This window comes from Zootermopsis nevadensis, unplaced genomic scaffold, assembly GCF_977971745.1.
Source record: "Zootermopsis nevadensis isolate Lab colony 2312 unplaced genomic scaffold, Znev_1.0 Znev_ptg000031l, whole genome shotgun sequence".
NCBI lineage: Eukaryota > Metazoa > Arthropoda > Insecta > Blattodea > Termopsidae > Zootermopsis > Zootermopsis nevadensis.
In genome coordinates, this window is record NW_028259163.1 from 5,944,380 (window position 1) to 5,970,239 (window position 25,860).

At 34.0% G+C, this 25,860-nt stretch overlaps 2 protein-coding genes and 1 long non-coding RNA gene across 4 annotated transcripts in view; 2 read left to right on the plus strand and 1 right to left on the minus strand.

Annotated features, from left to right (window-relative positions):
- The window catches only part of LOC110839796 (pancreatic lipase-related protein 2), a 33,437-nt gene extending 22,675 nt beyond the window's left edge, over nucleotides 1-10,762 (plus strand). For both annotated transcript variants that reach the window (XM_087359397.1, XM_022084305.2), the window contains 4 exons: nucleotides 1,843-2,139; nucleotides 3,795-3,927; nucleotides 4,039-4,230; nucleotides 6,559-10,762. In XM_087359397.1, coding sequence (XP_087215523.1) covers nucleotides 1,843-2,139; nucleotides 3,795-3,927; nucleotides 4,039-4,230; nucleotides 6,559-6,697 — 761 coding nt within the window. In that variant the 3' untranslated portion in view covers nucleotides 6,698-10,762. The remainder of the gene's footprint in view (nucleotides 1-1,842; nucleotides 2,140-3,794; nucleotides 3,928-4,038; nucleotides 4,231-6,558) is intronic.
- The window catches only part of LOC110839797 (uncharacterized), a 27,198-nt gene continuing 1,338 nt past the window's right edge, over nucleotides 1-25,860 (minus strand). Inside the window, exons 2-5 of the long non-coding RNA XR_015538029.1 lie at nucleotides 18,319-25,799; nucleotides 4,837-4,956; nucleotides 2,068-2,156; nucleotides 1-517 (exon numbers count right to left, since the gene is read on the minus strand). This is a non-coding gene — a long non-coding RNA (uncharacterized LOC110839797). The remainder of the gene's footprint in view (nucleotides 518-2,067; nucleotides 2,157-4,836; nucleotides 4,957-18,318; nucleotides 25,800-25,860) is intronic.
- The window catches only part of LOC110839795 (pancreatic lipase-related protein 2), a 20,219-nt gene continuing 8,465 nt past the window's right edge, over nucleotides 14,107-25,860 (plus strand). The window contains exons 1-5 of the mRNA XM_022084304.2: nucleotides 14,107-14,850; nucleotides 16,564-16,721; nucleotides 18,668-18,781; nucleotides 21,854-22,000; nucleotides 24,189-24,312. Coding sequence (XP_021939996.1) covers nucleotides 14,733-14,850; nucleotides 16,564-16,721; nucleotides 18,668-18,781; nucleotides 21,854-22,000; nucleotides 24,189-24,312 — 661 coding nt within the window. The 5' untranslated portion in view covers nucleotides 14,107-14,732. The remainder of the gene's footprint in view (nucleotides 14,851-16,563; nucleotides 16,722-18,667; nucleotides 18,782-21,853; nucleotides 22,001-24,188; nucleotides 24,313-25,860) is intronic.

Here is a 25,860-nt window from a genome sequence, read left to right on the forward strand (position 1 = left end):
TGGACCTGACGATGATGGAATGAACATCGAAACATGTCGTCATTTTAAAATGTAACAATATTAAATGAAGAAATGTTATAATTTTATGTGATTTTAACAATATATAAGCTTGTGTAAAGACGGTGAATAAAATTGATTATATTGAAGAACACAAGCATGACGCAATTAAGATATAAATTAAATTTTGTGTTTGGAAATCTGTAGTTTCTTGGTGACTGCTTTTCAAATTTGTAAACAGAACAAATAATTAGAGCATATTCATAAATTTTATAGCAAATTATATTAAAACTCTAAAGTTTCCATAGTGTTTATTAAACACCATGCCATAAGGAGGTATAACTCCATTCTTGATCGCTGCAATGGATGGAGATGAATGGTCGGTCGCCTTCAACCCTGTCCATTTTACTCTCTGTACTCACTGGATAGGACACTGGGTGAGCCCCATAGCCAGTCTGGGCATGGCAGATAAAAGAAAAATATTTTGCTCCTGTTTGGAATTGAACCTCGGTCATCCAGGCTGTAATGAAGTCACTATATTGACAGAGCTCTACAAATTCTTTTGTGCAGGATTTACTACAATAAAAGGCTACCTGTTCATGGGTAACACAACATGAAGGCATAAACTTTTGCACTAGATTGGGGTGAGTTGCTATCTTGATGCTTACATTGCTTTACCGCTGGCAAAAATGTCCTAGGAGATTTTCTGAGCCCCAGAGCCATTATGGACTAGATCTGGAAATAAATTCCAACAGCCCCAACAGGTTTTGGACCTTGACTGCCTAGACTGTTACATCACTTTAGTGATCAAGCTATCGTGGCTCATATGTGGACATTATTCAACTAAATGTATAATGTGAAATTCAATTAACATTTTGAGATGGAAAATTTTAGTGTACCCTAAAATCAATGTCCATAACCCTTTTACTCTATTTGTAGTACCAGGTGTTAGCAAGCTAATTTTTACCAAGTATTTACATTCTAAATGCCATAACTGTTACATTCTACTTTGTTAGAATGGGCAAGTCATGTTGTGCTTAGAATATACAAGGGATGGATATGACTGACATTAACATAACACTGAATGTTAGTTCAACAAATAACATTTTTGTATATACCCACGCCCAGCTTAACAGTACTGTGTATATTGTATCTAATTTATATTCATAAATTGCATTTATAGATATATTACGGATGTTACTCAAAGCCTATTTTTCCATTGTCCTTCCAGTGGACTAAGAAGGTTTGTAGTTCAGAATCTCCATGTATCTCTCAAGCAAAGATATGGGAATAAAACACATGTATCATGTAAAATGTTACTTAAATTATGAAAAGTGAAGATACACTGTCCACTGTTAATGCTTATGTGCATATATAGTCAGTCCAATTAAATGATTATCAATATGCAGCTGTAGATTCTTCTATATGTGTGGGAGCAATAAAGTCTTCTTCAGTTCATCAAGAATCTGCATAAAATTCTACTGCTGCTTTTAGTACTTGGCTGTAATTTGCCTTGTTTTGCTGTCATCAAGCATGTGAATAAATGAAGTGAAACAGAAAATTGGTGATAAGTAATAAAAAAATTGATTATTTTCCAGTTTTCAGGTACAACACCTAAATTCCAAAATATTTGTATATTGAGGTCACTTGTTTTGTCCAAGTCTCTGTTACAATGAAATACAGCACACATTAGACTGATATCCTCATTATCAATAAAATCTTCTCGGGCCAGCAGCTGCGTCGCTTGGTTAAACTCAGCAGAGTTTGAACAGGTGACACAGCTGCTGGCCAGAGAACATTTTAAGCTTCACATCATTCATCCTCATTATTGTTTCTCTGTTACAGGTATTCGACATATGTTGGGCTGCAACCATATAAGAAGCTACCAGTATTTCACTGAATCTATCAACCCGAGATCTTGTTATTTCATGGGTACAGAATGTGGTTCTTGGGAGGAATTTCAGAATGGTTCTTGCTTTGATTGTGCTGTTGGGAATAAATGTCCTTTCCAGACAAAGTTGGGATTACATGCAGATTCATATCTTAGGAAAGGAGCAGATTATGGCTCACCACTTAATCTTCCACCACCACGGACTCATGTCAAGTTGTTCATGATGACTGGAGCAGAAGGACCCTTCTGTCGTAAGTGCACGTTTTAACTGTAAAGTAGTTGAGATAGTTTTGATTATGAACCAGCTTAAGCCCTCATGGGTACACACACAGACACAAGAAACACAACATAATATAATTCAACATAAATTTAGCAGATATAACAGGATATAAATAAGCACACAAACAACTATTAACACTATAAAGAAGACACTATTGCCATACGCATTTCAACCTCAAAAGGTCATCATCAGTGGCATCAAGGAAATTAATTCATTTAATCAAATGGTTTAAACTTGATTTAGAAAATAAATAATGAATAGGACGTAAGACTTGAGGTTCTCACAGCGGTGAGTATGAAGATATCCGTCTTCTGGGTTATTGCGCTGTGTAGTCTGGTCGATGTTAACCAACGTTTCAGAGGTCATACTGCCTCCGTCATCAGGGCGATGAATTTCGCCCTGATGACGGAGGCAGTATGACCTCTGAAACGTTGGTTAACATCGACCAGACTACACAGCGCAATAACCCAGAAGACGGATATCTTCAATGAATAGGTCATTTGACGAAAAGTATTTTAAGCGACACTGCGCCAAATGTTGTTATTCATAGGAATAGACTCTGCACTTAGCTATTTATTCGGTGATCTGGTGGCGTAGCTGGTCTGCGGCAAGCTGTAGTTGCTGTATCCATACATAACTTGATGTATTCTGTACCTTAACTTTCAGGAATAAACCAAACCAAATGAAGGTCTTCTCTTTCAGCAACCTTTGCAGTCACCATTTTCAGGGTGAATCCTAAGATGGTGGCAGCAATGGCTGCTGAAATGTTGAAAACCAACATTCAATGTGACTGTTCCACGAAACTTACGTTACACACTAAACTCCAGCTATGAAAACTAAAGGACTAAAACTGAATGATAAGCCCATTAGGCCCATGGGCAATAAATGTACAGTGATGATGGGTATTGATTCAGAGATAAAAGGGAAAAACGGGGCAACAGAAGCACATTGTGGCACTTTTGAAAACTACAGGATTTTCTTGGAAAGACAGGTAGATATTAAGTCACTAAGTTAGAACAGCTGCCACTTGACATAATAAGAACAAATAACTTTCCAAAGGAAGTCTAGTGCATTTCAAGCTGATCTACCCTGTGCTTGGTTACTTCGAAGTTATAATCCCAGTGCCTTCATATAGTTACATAACAGATAGTACTGTATTTCAAATTTTTGTGTTTACTTGTATAATGTAGAATGACAGATTGACATTGTTTTCTCTGTAATATTTATTTTCACCAATATGTGAGATCTGAGGTTTCCATAATGGTTAAGTTGTCAATGCTCTTGGTTTTAATGCCACGTAGACTTACAGGTATACCAACACAATTATAAGTACATCAACATATCAGAAAAACATAGTATCTCTATCTCCTGGGTTGAAGTTGGTGTCTACTTATGAGTACACATGGTGCCACACCCCACAAGAACATACACTTTTCACCAAACAGTTACCAACTACAAATAATGATACATTATAACCACCATCACTAATTGAAAATCTTCCAAAATATTTCCTACATTATTTAAAACCCAAATTTTGAAACTGAGGAAATAATATACAATGAGTGTAAGTAAATCTGATATGTAATGAATCCAAAATTTAGTTCACATCATAATTCTGACTTCCAGGTCATCATTACCGTGTTACATGGAAGATTTCTGACTCATGTAAAAGTTTGCTTCATGGAGGGGAAGTTGGAATGATCTTGGTTACTTTACAAGGAGATAAGGGAGTTACCAAGAAAATTGAATTGACAGAAGCGTAAGTATCCTTAGCCTTCATCTGACAGAGCACAGCAATGGGGAAATAACAGAGACAAAAAATGTGATGCTATAATACATGTCGGTTAACAAACTTCATCTACTCTTTCAGAGTGCGGTATTATGAACCAGGGAGTAAGCACCAAGTAACAGTGCCTGGAGAACCTGTTGGGAAAATGCATTCTGCTGAACTGCACTGGGAATACCGCACAAACCCACTGAACCCACTGACATGGAGACTGTTCCTCACCCCTCGCATATACATTGACCAGATGCATATAGAAAGTATAGAAGAGAGACATAGGTAAGTATTTTTTGATTAAATTTTCCATTCTGAACCCACACTGAAATTTACCAACCATGTATATTTTCTTTCCCTAACTCGATTACATTATTACATCTTCACATGAAGTCCTAAGCACTTTATTTTCATAATTCTGATAGATATCCACTATACCAAAAAATGTTTCAAACCAATACTGTATCCTTTAATAAGACAAATATTTTATGTTAGCATATTTACTCACACAGACTGGCACACACAAAGAAATTATATAAAGGCAGTCTGTTTACATTTCCACTATATAAGATAGTTTCAATATTTTTTGGTTTAGAATTATGAACATCATTTGGGGCTGCATATCAAAATTGTTCCTCTTTATAATGGTGGACAAATCAATTTTTTTTTCTTTTTGTTAAATAAAGTGAACCAAATGTCATGGATATTAAACCCAAATCACACCATTTCTTTTAATTACCTTATGTAACACTTTTGAAACTCTGGTTATTTTCTCAAAATGTACTTAGAATTACTACCAATTTTGTTTTGTATATTTTTATCACTAACTCACAATTTAAAAAAAAGTTTCTTATAACATAGGACATATAGGATAAAATTGCAGTTACTTACACCTTTATGAAGAATGCAGCAAAATGTTCAAAGACATTCTTCAGTTTATTGTTGACGTTCTGGTTTGTGATGTCACTGTTTCAGAGAAACATACTACCTACATCTTCAGGGCTGAAGAACCTGAAATCATTTCAATTTTTTATTATTATTACTGACTCTAATTCATGATCATGTGTATACACACAAACACACATATACACAAGATAAATGTTCAACATATTTAAATCATTTATGATAAGTAATTTTGCACAACAGTTAACACACTTTTACTTATGTGTGAGTATAAATTCACTCCATTAGAGTGTTTTACAATGACTTTATACAATCTAACCAGCATTTTGCTCAGTCCGTTAATACACAGCATGCATTTCATACTATAGTTCCACACCAAGAACCTGGAAAAACCAGCACAAGAGATTTTTAATAAGTTGTGCATGTACATACACACAAACGCACACATGCACGCGTGCACACATATACCCATACACACACAAGAGTTTGCCAGAGTTCCATCTGGAAGTATCTTAGAAAGGCATAATAGATACTTGTGAATTAAAAATTATTAAAATCTTATACTTCTTTGTGTGTGGTATTTAATTTTTTACAAGATGAGTACCAAATACGAAAGCATAATTCAAGAATATCTGTACATAAAATGTACTTTTTTGTAGTAATTTTGTGCGGTATGTAATCTCTGTGACTTCAAAGTGTGGCAAGTTGTACTTTTCTTAATTTCATGTCATTTAAAACAAAATCCTGGCAACTTTAATGAAATAAGCTATAAATGTTGTTCATTCTATAAAACCATTATCTATGTTGTAACTTATGAGCTTTAGGTTTGTTGTACATGAGCACATTTTATTATAAACTGTCTATTGCAATAGCTTCCATACATCTTAAGCACAAACTAAACGCATACAAGAGAGACTGTGTCTATTTGAATATATCTAATATCTTCAAAACTACTGCACATATGCCATTAAATTCTGTATTGGAAATCTATACTAAACATTGTCAGGAAATTCTTGTTTTGGTCTGTGTTGGTCTAATACAACATTTGTTTTATATAATTTAAATTGAACTTCATAAATGTTCTTAAAAGTGGCTTATGATGCAAAGCTTAAACATGCATATCTTTCAGCATGATGACTATTTAATGAAATACTGTGACAATGTGTAATGTATCTGTAGAGTAATTAGCTTTCTAACAATAACAATATTTACAGTAATAAATGTATATCAAGGCCAAAACAATATACAAAATAGCAAAGAATTCCTTTGAAAAATAGATGTACTTCACTATAAAATATATATCGACTATTTTGTGTCATGGTCTTCTGGGTTATTATTATTATTATTTGAAGGTGGTTATCCCGAAGATTGAGGTTATAAAGTCCATCAAAATGTTAGTAACCATTCTTAACACTGTACACCATTACAACCCATAAGACCACACTCAACATCTTCACTGCCATGAAAACCCTAAACCCCATATTAACATTCACTCTTAATGAATTACATGATATTTACGACTTCTATCTTTCACATCAGTCATTTTAGAATGATGTTATAGCTGCTATCCAAATACAGCTTTATAATTTCACATAATTGAAGTACACACTAACGTCATATATAAGAATGTATAATATATTTCTGTGCTTTTAAATAAGGCTGAAATAATTACACAGACAAGAAAAATAAGAAATTTTATTTATTTTTCAGTTTGACAATCTGTCCTGAAGAAGGAGTACCTCTTCTCACAAGGAAACCATTGATGCTTAATGACAAAACTGGACAGGACGTCTGTAATCTCAAACCAACACAAAAACAAAAATCAGAGTGTTTAGAAAGTGTCCACTGAATATTTTCCAGTCAATGAAGGATCTCAGTCAATACTTGTAAATCCCCTACTATACAATTACACATTGTATTTGCAAAAAGACATCCATATTATTTCTCCACTTTATTACAGCAGTCACGCTAATAAGTTTTATATGAGGCAGGAAGTGTCATCTACAAAATACGTTATGAAGAGTTGCATTTTAATCATTCACTACATTCATTCAACGTTTTTGTTTAGTTGATAATGTAAGAATAGCATGAACACAAAGGTTTGTGATGTGACACTTTATAGTAACTGAGTTAATAGTAGAAAAATGTTGATACCTTGTTCCAAAAACATATGCCTTTAAATCAACAAAATTTCAAAATTCTATTTCTGATCAATTATTTTTGTTAACACTGACATTGCATAATGGTGCATGTAGTGATTCTGTGACTGATTTATTAAAATAAAAAAGTCAGGTAAGCAAACTTAAAGTGAAATTTAAGTTTCATTTAAATGCCACAATTTCCTTTACCTTTTATATACACTGAATAAATTAATTATCTAAATGTTTGTTTTTGTTAAATGATTAAAGATCCTTTTGTTTTTGAATATCTGCATAAAAATGTTACTTAAAACTGTATGCAGCCACCACAAATTTTTGCTTCAGGACTGCTGGCATAAAGGACAGACATAATCTTCTCTGCTGTGATTACATAAAGTTTAATTTTGTATCCAACTTTGGACTGTAACATCTTATGAATTATATCTCATGCTTACATAATCATTTCACAGAAGCAGCATGCGGATCTATCTTTTAGAAACAAACAAGTGTAACACACAGAAAAGCAAATCAGTTGCTACTGTATTGAATGCACTGAATGTTTTCTGGAACAGACAGTGCAGTACGTTAAAATTCTCTGTTACTGGTGTCTCAGAAAAGAATAATTTTATAACAGAAGGTTATAAGTAACAGCCCTTTATTAGTTATAAACACTCTGCATTAAATCATGTTACAGCCTTGTACAAAATACACATGTATACTGTGTGGCTCATACATATAAGAATCCAATCTCTTGACCTTATAGGGGAAAGAAATTAAAAAATAGCAAACACAATCAGAGCTATGTAAGACTTGAGGTTCTCACAGCGGTGAGTATGAAGATATCCGTCTTCTGGGTTATTGCGCTGTGTAGTCTGGTCGATGTACCAGACTACACAGCGCAATAACCCAGAAGACGGATATCTTCACAATCAGAGCTGTGTGACCAGAATCACTTACCAGTAGAAGTGATCTGTTTCAGAAATCACATTATGTTAAAAACTGCACTGTCTATGTTTTTGGGAGGCCTAGACATAGGGAAGAAGATAATATTAAAGTGGACCTTAATATTTATCAACTTTGGATCATACCTTGCACATAGTACAACTGACTGTTGCAAATTGTTAAACCCCACCATTAATGTCTGGTCAGAAACCAAAAATACAGGGATTTAAGTCCCCTATTCTTTTATGACAAAGGTTAAAGAAATAGGGTATGATTACATGAACTACATTCAGTGACTTAGGATAGGGTCCAGCAGTGGATTCTTGTGAATATGGTAATGAACCTTTTGCCTATGTAAAAGCATGGAATTTCTTTACCCGCTGAGTGACTCAGTTTCCCTGTTACTTAGATTAAGAGTAGTTTTCTATATTCAAACTGCAATTACAATTTGAATGTAATTTCATATTATATATAGTAGATTCTGGTTAACTGGGCCATCAGTTAATCGGGGCAGCCGTTTATTTGGGACAAATCTTAAAGAACAAACCTTCTTAACTCTTTACGTGGAAATTCGCATAATTGGGGCAGCCGCTTAATTGGGCCGAGGTGTTCTAGTCCCGACGTGTCCCAATTAACTGGAATCCACTGTATTTGGAATAGTCCAGTGCAGAGATAACTAAAACACTGTCATAATCTTAAATCTTGCATACCGTGCAGTGTACCGATTTATAAAATCATGCTTACAAGCAAAACTGCTTACACATTAAAGAACACTTTGTGTCAAACGCGTTTTAACTTGATGATGACCTCTTGAGGTCGAAACGCATTTGGCACAAAGTGTTATTTAATGTGTAAGCAGTTTTGTTTGTAAGCATGATTTTATAAAACACTGTCACAGTTTCATGTCCATTCAAAGTTCACATTTTTAAGAGAAGCTGACTGTCTGTATGCAGTACCACATTAAGAAAATAATTCACACAGCATGAATGATCTTCATTCACGTGCCTATTTTAAAAAATGAGTGTTTTTCTTTACACAGCATAAATGAGAAGCCCTCATTTATTTCTGACATCATGTGTTACATATAATGCCATATTTGTTGTTTCTGTTCTAAGGATTCATAATGAAAATGACAAACACAAGCAGTTTTGGTATTAAAGTTATCAAATCATAATCAACTGTCAACCTTTGAGGGCAGATGTGTTTATGATTATTATATAATGAATGCAATAAAATATTGTATTATATGCTATATAAACTGCATAATGTGAGCCATTGTCAACTATTTTACACCACAAAGAAAAACAAAGTAAATTTACAATTACTTTTTTCTCTTATCAGTGTTATCACATTGGTGTGCATAACAGTACTTATCGTATCACAAATGTCTTAATTATTAACCCATTTGGGTTTACATACATTTATAACAGTCACATTATCAATGCTGAAAACCAGTGAACATCAATGGAGTCCTTTTGCATTTTCCTTTACAAAGGCTACATAGACATGACCATTGTCTAGAAGATATAAAACTTATTTAATTATATATCTCAGATGTGTTGAATTATACAAGTAAGATTAAGCACAGAAGCAGATCATACCATGAAATATGTGTTCAGGCCAATATTCAATACTGTTCCAATTAATAATATAAATCATCTGAGAAGATAACAAATAGATTTATCTGAACACTACTTAAATAAAAAAAAGTTGTCTCTGTACCTAAATACCAAGCCAATGTGTATGTGGAAGTGGAGGTAGAGCTCCTTACATTCTGAAGACTGGTAACAGATGTACGTGAACGGTCACTTTTTTGTTCCTGTGTTTTATCCCCAAGGAATGAACCCTACATTTACATGATTATGATTCACAGGAAAACAACTTTCAAATTAAGATAACATCATTCATTAGTTCCTTTAAATAACATCTGAAACATATTTAGAGGGGTATTAGAGTTGCGGAAAAAAAGTTTCATGTTTTTCAGCTTCCATGACTTAGGCTCCACGTTTCTGTCATTACACAATCACAACAGATAAATAAAATGTTATCGGCAATTTGTGTCCTGAATCACTCAACTGAACAACACTTTCTTGAACAAATTTAAAAATATAATATTCAGATTACACCCAATATCTCCACACAAACATACTTCATAATTCAGAAAGAAACCATTCCAGGTTACCACTAAAATCTTAATAATATATGGGTCCATCGATGGTCTGGCAGACAACTGAGTATCAATTTTAGTATTGATACTGTATGTTCACAATATTGAATAACAACATATATGATAAAGATGGCTGTCTTCTGGATTGTTGCACCATGTAGTCTGGTAAAGTTTAACATTTCAGGGCCTCTGAAATCCTGATAAACTTCTACCATACCAGTCGACACCGTGTCACAACCCAGAAGACAGTCATCTTTGTGCCTACCACTGTGAGAATATATATGACTATGAGTAATTTGCAGTTTTTACCAGTTTAGTGTGTGATTATATCTTTCTTGTTATTTATCTGAGCTATTCAGAGTTGTGTTAACTATAGTAAGTTCCCTTATTTGTGGGTAGTATTTGTGCTATTTTTTTAATATTTAGTCCTGTGTAGATTTTTATAGATACCATTTTCTTAATATGTATATTATAATGCCTATTCTTAGACATGTAAGAAATATTCCACACAGCAAATGAAAAGCGGAAATATCATCCATATGCTACCATACCTACCATAATCACTACCACCATGTCCAGCATGTTTATGCTATTGTTAACCTTTCAACATATGACAAACACTTGTAGGATTTTCTTATTTATTAAAGATTTTAATATATAATATTTATGTAATGTGTATAATCGTATTTGGGACAACTCCCTCTGCTCTACTATTCTTTTAAGTGAAGCTAACCTCACCTAACCTGTTCTAAATATAATACAATTGGCATTACCAGGTTTCTGCACTCTGTTCAGCATCTAGTATTCTCAACAAAATATGACATTTCAAAAACTGGATATTTCTGTGCTCTGGTAGAACGACAGGCAGACCTACCTATCTCAGTCACTGGTCCACTAAGTTATAACTTCTGAAGTTGACATAGCATCATTAAATACATAAATAATTACCACAACAGCAATCAGTTAAAAGTAACTGTTTCATCCTAAGTATTTTTACAACTGTGAATTAATACTGTGACGTCGACGCCTATCAACTATTGCTATGGGCTCTATGTTAAACCTTGATTTATTTAGGATAAATCAGTTTACAGAATCTACACATACAGGCAACTATTCTACGACAGTTTTTGGGTCTCTGTCTCTACACATGTCACACACACACTGTCCTTCGAGTTGATCTGGTACCCAAGCTTGGCGCTCTTCACACAGAGCCCTCGGCCGGTAGCACCCCACTGGACACAGTCCTCAGTCGCCATGGTCCACAGACCTGGTGCTCTTCACATGCAACTTTGAGAGTTCTTCTAGCGACTGGTGTGGGTGTCAAATTTTAAGTACGCCGCATTTGCTTTCTGTATCATTTTGAAAGTGTAAAGTTCTTTTACGCACACTTTTTTTACAGTTTTATTGGACAGTATTCACCGTGTGACATTTAAAATTATACGAACACAAAAATTAAAAACTTCAAAGTCTCAATATGCTTCAGTGACTGGATCTGTTACCACACCATGTAAGAAGGAATGTGATAAGTGAGGGTCTCTTAGATCAACTAATTTTCATCACTAGGATTAAGATTAGCAGTACAGCCTTTTGAATCCATATTGATAATAATGAATTCCAATTTTCCCTTTTTATTTTCATCTCCTTCACTCACCACATGCCCTCTTCACCCTTTCTTCATTTGATCTACTCAGGATTCAAGATTCAACTGAGGAAGAGTCCACAAAAGTTTGTTTGTTCTTAGAGATTTACTCACAGTCAAACATTTATGCAATGTATTAAACATGTATGTGAAAATCATCCATATACATAGTGACAAATGTAAGTACTAAATGACAGTACAGTATATGAATTAGACCCTCGTTTATTCAGGGTACATTAGAATTGCTCTGGAGCGAAATAAAGAGGATGGCCATCAGCTGAACCAGGTGGCGGTGCTTTGTTCATGCCCTATGTTCCATGAGAGACAACAGGAATTGATGATGATGATGTTTCTGTTACAGTTTCTTGTTATGTGTAACATTCAATAAATAAGGTTAAGGGTTTCAAATATGATCAAGGCTGTTTACCTCCAAAAGCTTAACATTTAAAATATGGAACCTGTGTTTTAAAAGTTTTAAACTGAATAAATGTTCATGACATTTAGCTAGAAATTTAAAGGTTAATATTCTGAATGTAAATTGATGGTTTCAAAATCGAAAGTCCAATCAGTGGACCATACTTTAATAAAAGAGAAAAAATCCCACACAGTAATAAATAACTGTTGAATATACATGTACATTTTTTGTACACAAATTGTAAGTTATGAAGTGACAACTGTGTAAGGTCATGTCACTTAGTGAGAAATAGTTCGAGAAGAGAACACAACTCTATCATTAATGAACTTTAAAAATATATTAATAAACTTTGGACTCTAATAAATTATAATTAACAAAGATAAGTAATTATATTAATTTTGTAGTAATACAACATTACTCAATTTTAAAATTTATATGCTGCTTTGTAAAAAAAATGCACTAAAAGAAAGACTGTTTAAAGATAGCTGTCTTCTACGTTGTTGCGCTCTGTAGTCTGGCAGACGTTTATCAATATTTCAGAAGTGTTTGATGCCTCCTTCATCAGTGTGAAGTCTAATGATGGAGGCAGTAAGCACTTCCCAGAATGTATGTTGCCGCTGCAAATGACATTGATTGGTACATCAGATGTATCACTGCACATAACAAAGAATGTGCATTCATGTAATATTATGGAGAAATATGTTAACATTTAAATGGCCATAAAGGAAAAAAATATAGAATATTTCCTTTGTTCATGTTCTGTGTTCAGTACCAGCACAATCATTTTATGGAAGGAGCGGACAAGAGTATAGACTTCAGCGTGTTACAGATTTTTTTGCAAGAACATACTTCAGTACAATGAAAAAAAGAGTACAGTTTAACTGTGTAAAGTTTGGTTGTTAAAGTGATTTTATCAAAATGTTCATAAATTTTCAAGTATCTTTCATCTACTATCATCTATCACGAGGAAATGTTTCTTGCCTACATATTTAAAAATGTATTTTTCATCACTTCAGTGAAAGTTTGACCTGTTTAAATTTTTATCTGATAACATCATACAAAATTTTATCGAATATTCTTCTGGCACGGTTAACGGCATTTATGAATGAAATTATTGCGGATGATCAATGTGGATTCTGCCATAATAGGTCAACTACTGATCAGATCTTTTGCATTCGAAAAATATTAGAGAAGAAACGGGAGTATAATGGGCCAGAACACCAAGTATCTGTGGACTTTAGGAAGGCATATGACTCAGTTAGAAGAGAGGTACTGTATGGAATTTTGATTGAGTTTGGAATACCAAAGAAACTTATTAGGTTAACTAAGATGTCTATGGACAGCGTATCTAGTAGAGTTCATATAGGTCAGATCCCTTTCCAGTGCACAATGGGCTAAAATGGGGATGCTTTATCCCCATTACTTTTTTAATTTTGCTCGCACACAGACACACACTTATTACAATACATTACATTACATGCATGCATACATACTATTAATACTCGTACTGCTACCATTACACTATAACTACTGTTATGATTATTTTACTTTCAGGAATACCAAGCTCCTGTTGATGTACTTCTAGAAACAACTTAGGGAATGTTTAGGCTAGTTGTAAGAAAACATAAATATCATTTTTTCATCACTAAGAAAGTGCATGGATCTCAATGGAAGATCTAGTGTTGTTGTTTCATTTAATTTACTTATCAGGGACTTTTATTACAATACTTTTGTTTAGAAGTTAACAACATTTAATATTTTTTGCCTGCTTCTATTGTTTTCCAGAAAAAACTGGTTACTGAACTACCCTTAACACTAATGAAGTTAGGTATTTAATTACATTATTTACATTTTACAGTAATCTATATAGTATATACATACAAATTCCATAACAGCTGAATTGTAATTTAATAGACAACTCATGTGCTTAATATTAGAAGCAACATTCTGTATAGTAATTATGTATTTTTATGGGCTGAGTAATGTATGAAAGAGCAAGAGTAGTGATAATTTATTACTGCAAGGAAACTTTTTTTAGAGATAATCTACTGGAATGTGGTCTTCAGTATGGTGGTAGGAGTAGGGAGACAAAAATTACATGATAATGTGGAGCAAGTATAGTTCATTCTGTCAATAGCACTTGGTTATTGATGTATGTTTATGAAGCTTACTTTGCTTTCACAAAATAAAACAAAGAGCTAAGATCCAGAAGTTGGATAGAAGGAAACATGTTACAACATTGCACAATATGTTTACATTATCTGCTCTGATGTTACACTTTGTACTGAATGTGTGTATCTGAGTCATAAGTGTGTAGCCAGTAACAAATTGACATTCTCTTATAAATCATCTTGTTATAGATACAAAAGATCAATTTACCTAATCACAAAGTTCTTAAGCGATGACAAATGCATATATGATTATGTCTGAATGTACACAGTAGCAGTTTAATTTTGAATGTCTCTGTATGACATAAAAAGTGTGCTTCTAAATACTGTTAACATTAAATAAGTTGACATTACTGAGCTGTTGGCACATGCAACATCTGTGAAGTGATTATAAAAGGTCTTGAACTGAACAAGAATGCATATATTCAATGCAACAAGTAGTGTTCTTCTCCAAACCATGCTCCTATTAGTGAACAAGAATCTACAACACACGGACAACACAAATGTTCTCCAATCTGACATAAACAATAACAGTAAGTTATATGCTTTTATATATATAAAGAATAACTAATAAGAAATGTTTATAGTATTTAGAATATTGATCTTTTGGGTTGTAATGCCATGTGAACTTATAGACAGACACCAACAATTCAGAGGAACATACTTCCTCCAGCCTCTGAAATGTTGGTATCTACATACAAGTCCACAAAAAATTACAAACAACAAGACCTACAAAGGCAAAAGTTATGAAAATCTTCCTCTGGTAAATCAACATTATTATACATAATTATGGCAGTACCATGCACAAGATAAGAATTCAAATTTTGAGGCTGAAACTGTTCTGACAAGAAGTGCTATATATTTTGCTAGACAGAGATTACTGTGTTTTAAACTAATGTACCTAGCTGTGTTTCACATATTAGCTCTTTTTATAAATGGAATTCTGTGGGCATACTGCTTAGTTATATTTAGGAGTGACATAGGTTTCTAAACATCTCATGTGGGGCAACTTGAGGAAACGTTTTGACTATATTATTCACACAGGAAAAACCTGGTAATAAAAGGGTAAAATTTATCTTCATGGCAAATTAGTGCGACGGAAAAATCATCCCCATGCTTAACATGATACACACTAATTGTCCATGACAATTTGGGAGACACAGGAGCCCAGATAATTTAAAAACACAGTTAACACAAATTATATTATATTTTTTCAGAGATGATCTGAGACTGCAAATAATCCACTCCACAGGCTCTAAATAATCAATACTCTATTGTACTTTTAGTATTTCATTTATTAGTAAGTAGAGATAAATGGTTTTCTTTACACTCCAACTGTTTTTTCTCTGGGAAGAGCCCCCATGATTAATGAGAAAAGAGTTCTAGGTGTACTGGTGAGGGAAAACATTCAATCTTTACAAGGAAAGAAATTCTGAACTTCCAGTCTGTTGTCCAGTTGTTGATCACTTACTGAAAACTATAACTGCCTGTACCGACAATATAACACATTTTCTTAACTCCACATGATTTTCTATTTCCATTTCAACTAACTGCATAAACCAGAGTCCACCTTAGAAAGCTAACAGTCTCTCAGCTGGTCAAAAAATTCTGTCCCTTTCATGGATACAAAACATAACACTTAACTAAGAATTGTGATTTATGTAATATTTTTAAGTATTCATCAGCTTTAAATGTAGATACATAAAAATATAACCTGATAGGGACTGGTGGCAGGCTCCTATGAACATGGTAATTAACCTTCTAGTTGCATAAGAGATGGGGAATTTCTTAACTAAATGAGCATAATATTAGTTTCTCAAGACCATGGACTTTGGATCAATAGTATCCTTAATACTTAAGTATCCTCTATACAATATGCTTCATTATATTAGCTATAGTATGGGATTAAATGTTGCTATGTACTACTGCATTAATGCAGCAAAAGACAAGAAACTGGTAAGTTAATACTAACTATTTTCACTTTGTTTTAGAGAAAATGGCTGTCACATGTAATGTGCAATATGTACAAAAGAAAGACCTAAGAAATGAAAGAATAAAAATATCTAATGGCATTCTCTTTTTACACTGATAACCATCTACATTAACATATACATCATAAAAAACACTTTTATATATTTACACAGTGAGCATTCACTCCTATCTGTATTGTTGTCTGAATTTCTTCTCAGCCATAAAGTTGTTACAGGTAAATGCATCTATATAAATGTCAAGTTATTATTCTACAGGCACTGAGAAATATTGTTACAACCCTTTCGGCTGTTATGAAATGTCTTATCCATGGGCTGATGAAATCTTGCGACCTGTGAGTTATGTTCCAGAATCACCAGAGAAAGTGAATCCCAAATACTGTCTCTATACACAACACAATATGGATATTTGTCAGGTAGGCTTAAAATACTCGACACTGAATTCTGTATTTAATACATGATGTTCCATTTAAAATGCAACCCCAACTACAGTAGTAATTGTACACTTTCGTGACATCAATGTAACAAGACAAATGAGCTGTTTTTAGATTATCTTGTGACGAGCTTGGAGAACATCTTTACAGCAGATGTCCACCACCTTCTCAAAAGCATACAAACACTTTCTGCATCCCAAAATGTTATTACCAGTTAGTGTATAGCTGTCTTATTCATAACTTCCTTGTCAGGATACACGTTGATAAATGCTTCACAACAACAGCAAGTAATTTTTATGTGAAGTAATGTTCAAGAATGAACACACGTTCTACTCATGAATACATCGCATTTGTGCATCTGGTGTGACTTCAGTGTCATGAGTGAGGATGGGAGAATTTATTATATGGGGGAGGACCTCCTTCCGATTTTTGTACTGCAACACGACTGTTGTGGTAGAGTTTCACACGGTATACTCTGTAACTATTACAAAAGTTTACTTGGGAAACTGAATGATTTGTTTAATGTACTATTTCACAGGCTGAAATGAACAATGACTTTCCAGTTTCAATTTTAAAAGCAAAGTGTATGAAAGGATTTGTGGACAATTCCAAGTCTCGTATCGAAAACTCACAATAGTAAGAACCCCAGAAGAATTAACTTCAAGAATGATGGCTTTCACCTTGATACCAAACAATGTGGTTGAATAGTTAGCATACCTGCTTTGCATTTCAGAGGTAACAGGTCTGAGTCACAGTTTTCCTTATTTCCTTCAACCAAATGGTGGGACAGAATTTTAAAATACATCACAATCATGTCCTTCCATATTCTTTCAAAACTAACATTTAAGTCATTTTATCATATGATGTTATATAAACTATGCAGTTGAAAAAACAAAGGAATTATCTTCACAGGTTAACAAATTTATTGTCTTATTGATTAAAAATCCTGTCAGCCACCAACCATAAAAACAAACTTATTTCAGCTGTGTAAGCATTCAGTTAACACTGAATTAATATGCTTAACAGACACTGTATACACAGTTTCAAAATTTGTACATACTATATGAAACATGAGGTTCTCACAGCAGTGAAGGTATCAAAGTTGGTCTTTTGGGTTGCAACGTTGTGTATACTTATAGGCAAATACTAACTTTACTGAAGAAACATACAGTTTCAGGGCTTCAGCCATAATAATGGAGGCAGAATGTTCTAAAATGTTGTTATCTACTTAGAAGTACATATAGAATTACAACCAGAAGCCCAACATCAACAAGCACACACTATGTTAATAAATTTGACACAAAAGCAAGTACTGTGCAGGGTTTCAGCCCTGAGTGTGGTGGAAGTATGTTCCTCCAAAACAAGGTTATTTATCTACAAGTCCATGCAGCATTACAAACCAGAAAATCAACACACACACACATACTATGTTCATGAATGTGACATAGATCCAAATATTATGCATATAAATATACAGAATGAAGCCAAATTATTCATAACTATTCACAGACTGCTCAATTGAAACACCAACAATAATTTGGAGATACTGATACAGATAATTATAATATAATTTAAGTACCTGCTGTAATACTTTAACTGTAGATTCTTATTCTTCTCCTCCAATTCACTGATCAGGCCTATGGCATGTCCCGGGTTCTATGAAATCCACCTTTGGCGTAGTCGTCCAGGATCTCTTTTTCCTTTGGGTCTATACCAAAGGACCTGTTTCGAAATTCATCCTCCTTCCATACTTTCTACATGTAGCCAATCTTGTTTGTGTCTTTTTATTCTGTCATTAACTGAGAATACCCCTAATTCTTTTCTTACATTTTCATTCCTGATTTTGTCCAATCTTGTACACCCCTTCAAAGATCTTAACTGTAGATACAAAAAATAAAAGTTTGCAACATTTTTTTCTTTTTCAACAGAACCTAAACATCATGGACACAAGTTCACTGGAACAGTCATTTCTTATGCCTTTTCATAAAGTTTATTTCATCACTCATGGTTTTATACAGCACGGCTACAAGAAATGGATAAAGGTTAGTGAACATCTGCTTCAGTAATCGCATAAGAGAGCAAATTAATAAAATAAATTTGTTTACATGCTCACGTATGTTGCATCATTTAACTGGACAATCAGTTTTATATAACTGTGCAGTTGAGTAACAAAGGTTGCAATAATTTGGACTGTACACATGAATATTATGCTGATGTGCCTGGTATAAGAAATTAATTACTTGTGTTATACAACTTTTACCAATATAAATTGAATATTACATATAATAGGAGACATTTTAGGTTCTCATGGTGATGAGATGGCTGTCAACAGGTTAATGATGGAGGCAGTAAGCTCCTCTGAAATGTTGGTCAATATCTACCAAACTATGCAGTGCAACATCAAAGAAGACAGACAAACATCTTCATCATGGCTAATGGAACGATGGGAGATGTCCATATGACATTGTGTTGATACACATTAGATTATTTCACATACCTTTGTTAATAACGACAATTTTTGCTTGGCACATTCTGATCTAATTTACACTTATGCACAAATTATGCAAGTGGCGTTTCCTTCCACTTTGAAAATGGTGTCAATGAAGTCACACGAAATACAGACTGTGACTACAAAAATGTGCTTATACAAGAAAACTTCTCGTCATTATAACGATAATACTGAACATACATAATGACTGACTGTGGACTGGATGACCAAGGTTTGATCCCTGGCAGCACAAAAGACTTTTCTTCTAACCTCTGCAACCAGACTGGCTCTGGGGCCCAGCCAGCCACCTATCCAATGAGTACCAGGGGTTTTGTCCTCGGAAGTAAAGCACGGCTCGAGCGTGATGCTGAACACTCACCCACTATCCCCATCCAGTGCCAAAATCAAGAATGTGTAGGTTATACAACACACCTCCAAGCACTTCCATGGTCTGTAGCGGGATAGCATACATTTGGATTAATTTATATTTATACTTAACATCCCACTTACACTAGTGTAAAAAAAATCTGTTGAAATTCAACAGAGAATAATTTTTTCATATATTAATCGCTCCTCTTCCTTTTGTTTATCCCTTTTGTACCTCAGTCTCCTTTCCAACTTTATCCTATATTCATTTTCCATTTGTCCATCCTATTATCACACCTCCGTCACTTTATTTATTTCATAGGATTTCAGGTTTTCACAGCGGTGAGTATGAAGATTGCTGTCTTCTGGGTTGTTACGCCATGTAGTATGGTAGATATCCACCAACGTTTCAGAGGTCATACTGCCTTCATCATCAGGGCCATGATGGAGGCAGTATGACCTCTGAAACGTTAGTAGACATCTACCATACTACATGGCGTAACAACCCAGGAGAAAGCAATCTTTATTTCCTTTATTCCTTTCAAACCTGTATCTCTTTCTTTCCCTTCCCTTGTATTTATTTCCCATTCCTTTCACATATCAATAAATATTTAAAGATATGACATAAACACATGTAATTACAAGCTCCAAAAGTGTATTTCATACTGAAATACACAAATCCTCGAGCGTTCTTTGCAATGTAATTTGAGAGGTATTAAATCTGCCACCCACTTTGACCACCAGACTGCAGCACCTACATACATACATATATCTTTACTACATTCCATGGATCCATAAGTTAGTCAGATGACAATAGGATGTAGAATAAGTCATAATAATACAATACATGTTTTACAGATACAAGTCATACTATTATATAAATGTCACAAAATACAAACAAAGGTTTCACATAAAGTAGAGATGAGTTACAAATAAATCCACCCATTATATACAATAGATAAATTATGACTTACTTGTAAACATTAGAAATTCATCGACAGAGTAAAAGGAGTGTGTAATTAAGTATCTTTTTAATGCTGGTCACTATCCTCCTCCTACCATTCCTCAAACTTCATTTTGTTATCACCACTCATAGGATAATCAAAAGTATAATAGGCCATGCAGAACTACTCAACATCCACACCAAATATCATTCCAACCCATCCAATGGCTCTCAAGTTGAATCAAATGTACAGATGGATGGACATGCACGGCCAGATCATTATGAATTCTCATGCAAAGAATGCATAAAGAACTAATACAGCGCTGTGTAATATAAATTTTAAACAGTTTAAGACACAAAATATCACTCAAAATTTGCAGCTATAGGAGTACAGGATTAATATGTGCCAATTTAAATATACTGTCTGCTAGCACAAGCAAACACAGCTATCTACAAATATCCTATTGGCTTTTATGTAATACTGATAATCCATTTTGAAGTGCAGTGCATTTTTTCAATTAAAATATCATACCCAATTTCTTTTTCAAATAAAAAAACCCTCCCTCATACAAAATATAAAAGGAATCAGTGACAAATTTTTGTATTATTCCCTCATTATAAATGGTTGGGCTGAGACAAATGGAGTACTCAGAAGCAAAAAATGAATATGTGAGCTAGTTAATCCTCACCTACAGACTGACATTTAAGAGTACACACACGAAAACTGTCATTGGCATTTATTAAACAGATCCAAATTCTTAATATACTCTATTTACTTCAATAACATTACCACAGATATCATTCAAGAGATATTGAGGTTAAAAATGCCCTGATACAAATTAATTTTAACACACACATGCATGAAAGAATAAATTTAAATTGTAGTTGTTTGTCAAATATTTTCTTAATTCATACAATTGAAATATTCACTTTCAGCCACAAATTAAGTTTATAGTTTCAGTTATTTCACATAAATTTTGAAGATAATTATCTTCTATGATGTTGCACTGTGTAGCCTGGTAGAAGCTTACTCATTATCCTAATGATGGGGACAATCAAGCAGCTCTGAAATGTCAGAAGACATCTACCAGACTACACAGCGCAATATCCCAGAAGACAGTTATCTTCGTACTTGCTGCCATGAAAACCTAAAATCTTACAAAAATTCTATTTAAAATTCTATTTCAAGGACATTCACAATTTCCTTACAACACAATACATGGGTGAGAATATTCTACATAATGTTCAGTCCCAATGTACTTATGTATCTGTCTGTACATTCAACATCACTTGTCATTAATAATTTTATCATTGCAGAAAATGACAATGGAACTATTAAAATTGTCAGATTGCAGTGTGATAGTTGTAGACTGGAGCGGGGGGTCAGGACCTCCTTACCCTCAAGCAGTCGCAAACATCAGACTTGTTGGAGCCATGACAGCCCACCTGATAAATCATATTGTTGTAAGTCTGCTTATTTATTACATAAGTATTTTACATGTGAGTAAGGCATACCTCAGAGATATTGTGGGTTCGGTTCCAGACCACCGCAATAAAGCGAGTCAGACAAATTTTATGGTTTCCCAGTGCATATAAAAGTTATGTTTACACGATACTGTAGTCTATTAAGTGTGCAATAGCATTATGTTTAAAAAACAATGCAAGAACATTGCGAGAATTAACAAAATGTGACACAGAGACAAGAAGTAAGCACATGTTGTTGGAAAAATGGCACCGATAGACTTGCTCATTGCAGCATTGCAACAAACCTTCAATTTGTAAAAAACGCGTTATCTGCGAAGCACAATAAAACGAGGTATGCCTGTAATAACTTATTTAGCATGGAGAGACCAACTCATTTCATCTACAGCCTTTTCACATTATGCAGAAATTAATCAAATATACAGATAAAGCTTTCAGAGTGACTAAAGCTGACAATCCTCTTGAGTGATGAGCCATGTCAATTTAGGAATGGCATCATCCCCCAATGACAAAGACAGGAAAGGTCTCTGAAAGGCAGAACGTCTGCTCAGATTTTATGCAATTGGTCACCCACGAGGATTTTTATCAAAAACCACATCTAATTTCTCATAAATATATACTAATCCTTCAACAACCAATAAAAAACTTATTTTTCCATGAATATTTTCATCTTCAGTTGCATATATTCACAGTGAGATAATATTGCAACTAAGAAATTTGTCTTATATTTACAAATGAGTAAGATATACAATTTGACTTAATACATGATCTGGCATAATTTGCAAAATAACATTTATGCAGACAAGAAGGACATATAAAATTTGATACACTATAGACTAAAAAACTGTATGCAATCACTCTATTATCTGTTATCTGAAACATTCACTTGTCAACATGTCCATGTGTACAATCCCCAGTAACTTTTAAACAAACTGATTCTCATGAACTTTGGTATGAGCATCATGCTTTGGAGGCTATAACATCTTTCTCTGCCATCCAACAACATGGACATGGTGGCAATGCGAACTTCTGAGATGCAAACGCATGGTCACTTAATACAGGAACCTAAAATGTTATACGGTAATAAATCTTCAAAAATCATGCAGCTTTATTAGGATTCATTTTGTGCAGAATGTAAAATAACATGGCTATTTCAACAATCCATACTTACTGCGTGAAAGTTGGTATGGAAGTAGATCGTAAATATATCAGTTACCATTTAATTCCATGATTGATTCTCTTTCTACAATTTTTTTCTGTCAGCATCAAATATGAGAAGTTCTATGTATATGAAAAACACAGATACTCCCCAATTTATGTGACAACTGTGTTCAAAAGAAAAGTCACACAGGATGAAATTACATACACAAAAAAATAAAATCCCTTCCCCTCCTCAGCCACCCATATAATAATCCACTCCCCCTGCTCATCACCTCAGTTGAATGGCCTTGAAGCATATCACATGAAAGTGTGGGCTATTAATTTAAATCAGTCCAAATTAGGTGAGAACATCAAAATGAAATCATATCTTTTTAACACACATAATGAGGAATACCTGTATCTTACATCAATACATTAAATAATATTAAATGTCTCTGTGCTAAAATGTAATGTATAACTTAAACTTTCAAGGATAACTAACTAACAAGATAGCTTAGGGAACCTGAAGGTTCATCACCAAATTAATCAAAGCCCTCCACCAGTCCCAGTCCTGGGCCAGCAAAATCAAATCGCCTTCAACTCCTATCTTCTATAGATCCCGCTTGATATTATCCTCCCATCTATGTCCAGTTCTCCCCAGCAGTCTCCTCCCTTCAGGCTACCTGACCAATATCCAGTACACACCTCATGCCCCATCCATGCGTGCCACATTCCCCACCCATCTCATTCCTCTTGACTTAATCACCCTGACAATATTGGGGAGGTAGTACAAATCATTATGCTGTTCTTTCAAGGATAAGCCACAGTGAAAGTTTCACCAAATCCATAAGCCAAACTTAGACAATGAATCTTATGAATTTTGATAACACAGTAGTGCTTGCTAACAAGAATAATGGTAATATTTCTTTACGACACACGTTCTTAATATAACAAAGATAAAAAATATGGTGCAGTTACAGAAGCTATCAGAAAAGAATTATAAAACTTGTTTTTAAATTTACTCCTTCAGGTTCAAGTGGGAACTAATCCAGAGCTCATTCACTTTATTGGCCATGGTCTTGGTGCACATATGGCTGCTTATGCTGGGCAAACTACACAGAAAGACTTCAGATACAAATTAGGACGAATTACAGGTATCAGTATGCAATGACATATCAATTAAAAATTAATTAACAAATAGTTATTGTTATAGTCAGCCTATACTAAACACAGAAATACTATGATGAAACGTTACAACCCAGTTTCTGTATGATATTAAAATGTATGACCAGTTAACATTGAGAGGAATGAAACATTTTTGCCTTAAACAGTCACATATTTCATTGCAGCATTATCTATGCAAACTGTAATGAATGTAAAATGGTTTGTAAAATATCTTCACAATGACTGAAGCCAGATTCCTGTTATACACAGACAACAGAAAATGAACTTCCTAACTATTGACTCTTGCAAAACACACACTCTGACAGACCCAACATAACCTCATTTTCATTTCTTGCTACCAGATTTGCCACCATCACTGTACATATCTGCTGTGTAGTATGCTGGTAAGCTATGATAATTCTTGGTTTTTTCTTGTATGTCACATATCACACTCATATCATACTACCAAATGTTTCGTCATGCACACTAATATTCGTATTATTTTATCCTAATTGTGGCTCACATTCTTAAATTTCATTACACATTCACTACAACTTTGGATCACGGCACTCTAACGCCCGCACAAATTAAACTGGTCAGAATATATCAACATTAAGACGACTCAAAGCAGAAGCACCAATATCTGTATGTCAAAAATATCTAGTGTTAAATAAGAAATTTCTGTTAGCGCCACTTACAACAGCCTAATTGTACCTCTCAAGACAGATATGTGCGCTTATTATTTTAAACATAACTTAAATAAATATTAAATCATTCATCAAATGATTAAAACTAACTTTATTCAACACAGAAAACTTCAGTATGACAACTTTAAAAAATTTATTTTTTGAACTCTTGTTGTCTACGATTTCGTCTTAACATAAAACACGATTTGCTTTTATGTGTGAAACGTCTGTTAACCTTGCACATTTTAATAACAGATTTTCATTTATATATATTTGATGAACGAAGATATCAAAATGACACCGTATGTCAAGAGTGGAACAAATTTCAAAATTATATTATTCTTTATCTTCAATATTACATAAATCTACACAATTCCAATTGGAAGTAATTTGTTCAAATAAATCTTGAAGGGTTAATAAGTCTTCTTAGATGGTATTATTCTGAAATCATCTTCCTAAAACAATAACATTTTAGTTTTAAAAACATAAAAAAGTTGTGCTTAGCTAGTCAAGATATTCCCCTCCTTTTATGGAACTTAGATGCACTACTGTGTTCACAAATACGCACAAGCAATCCCTTTTCTGGGTCAGATTAATATAATCCACACATTGCAATCATACTTCCCAAGCATCCATTTCAGTATAGTCCTCCCAGTTACACCTAGGTCTTCCAAATGGACTCCTCCCTCCAGTCTTCTAAAGAAAAATGTTGTACATATTTCTCACCTCCAACATGCACACTACGTGTCCCATCTGTTCCGTGCACCTTGATTTGAGTATTCCAGTAATATCTGGTGAAGGGTACAAATTACAGAAATACTCATGTGCAATTATCTCCACCCTCCCAAGTTT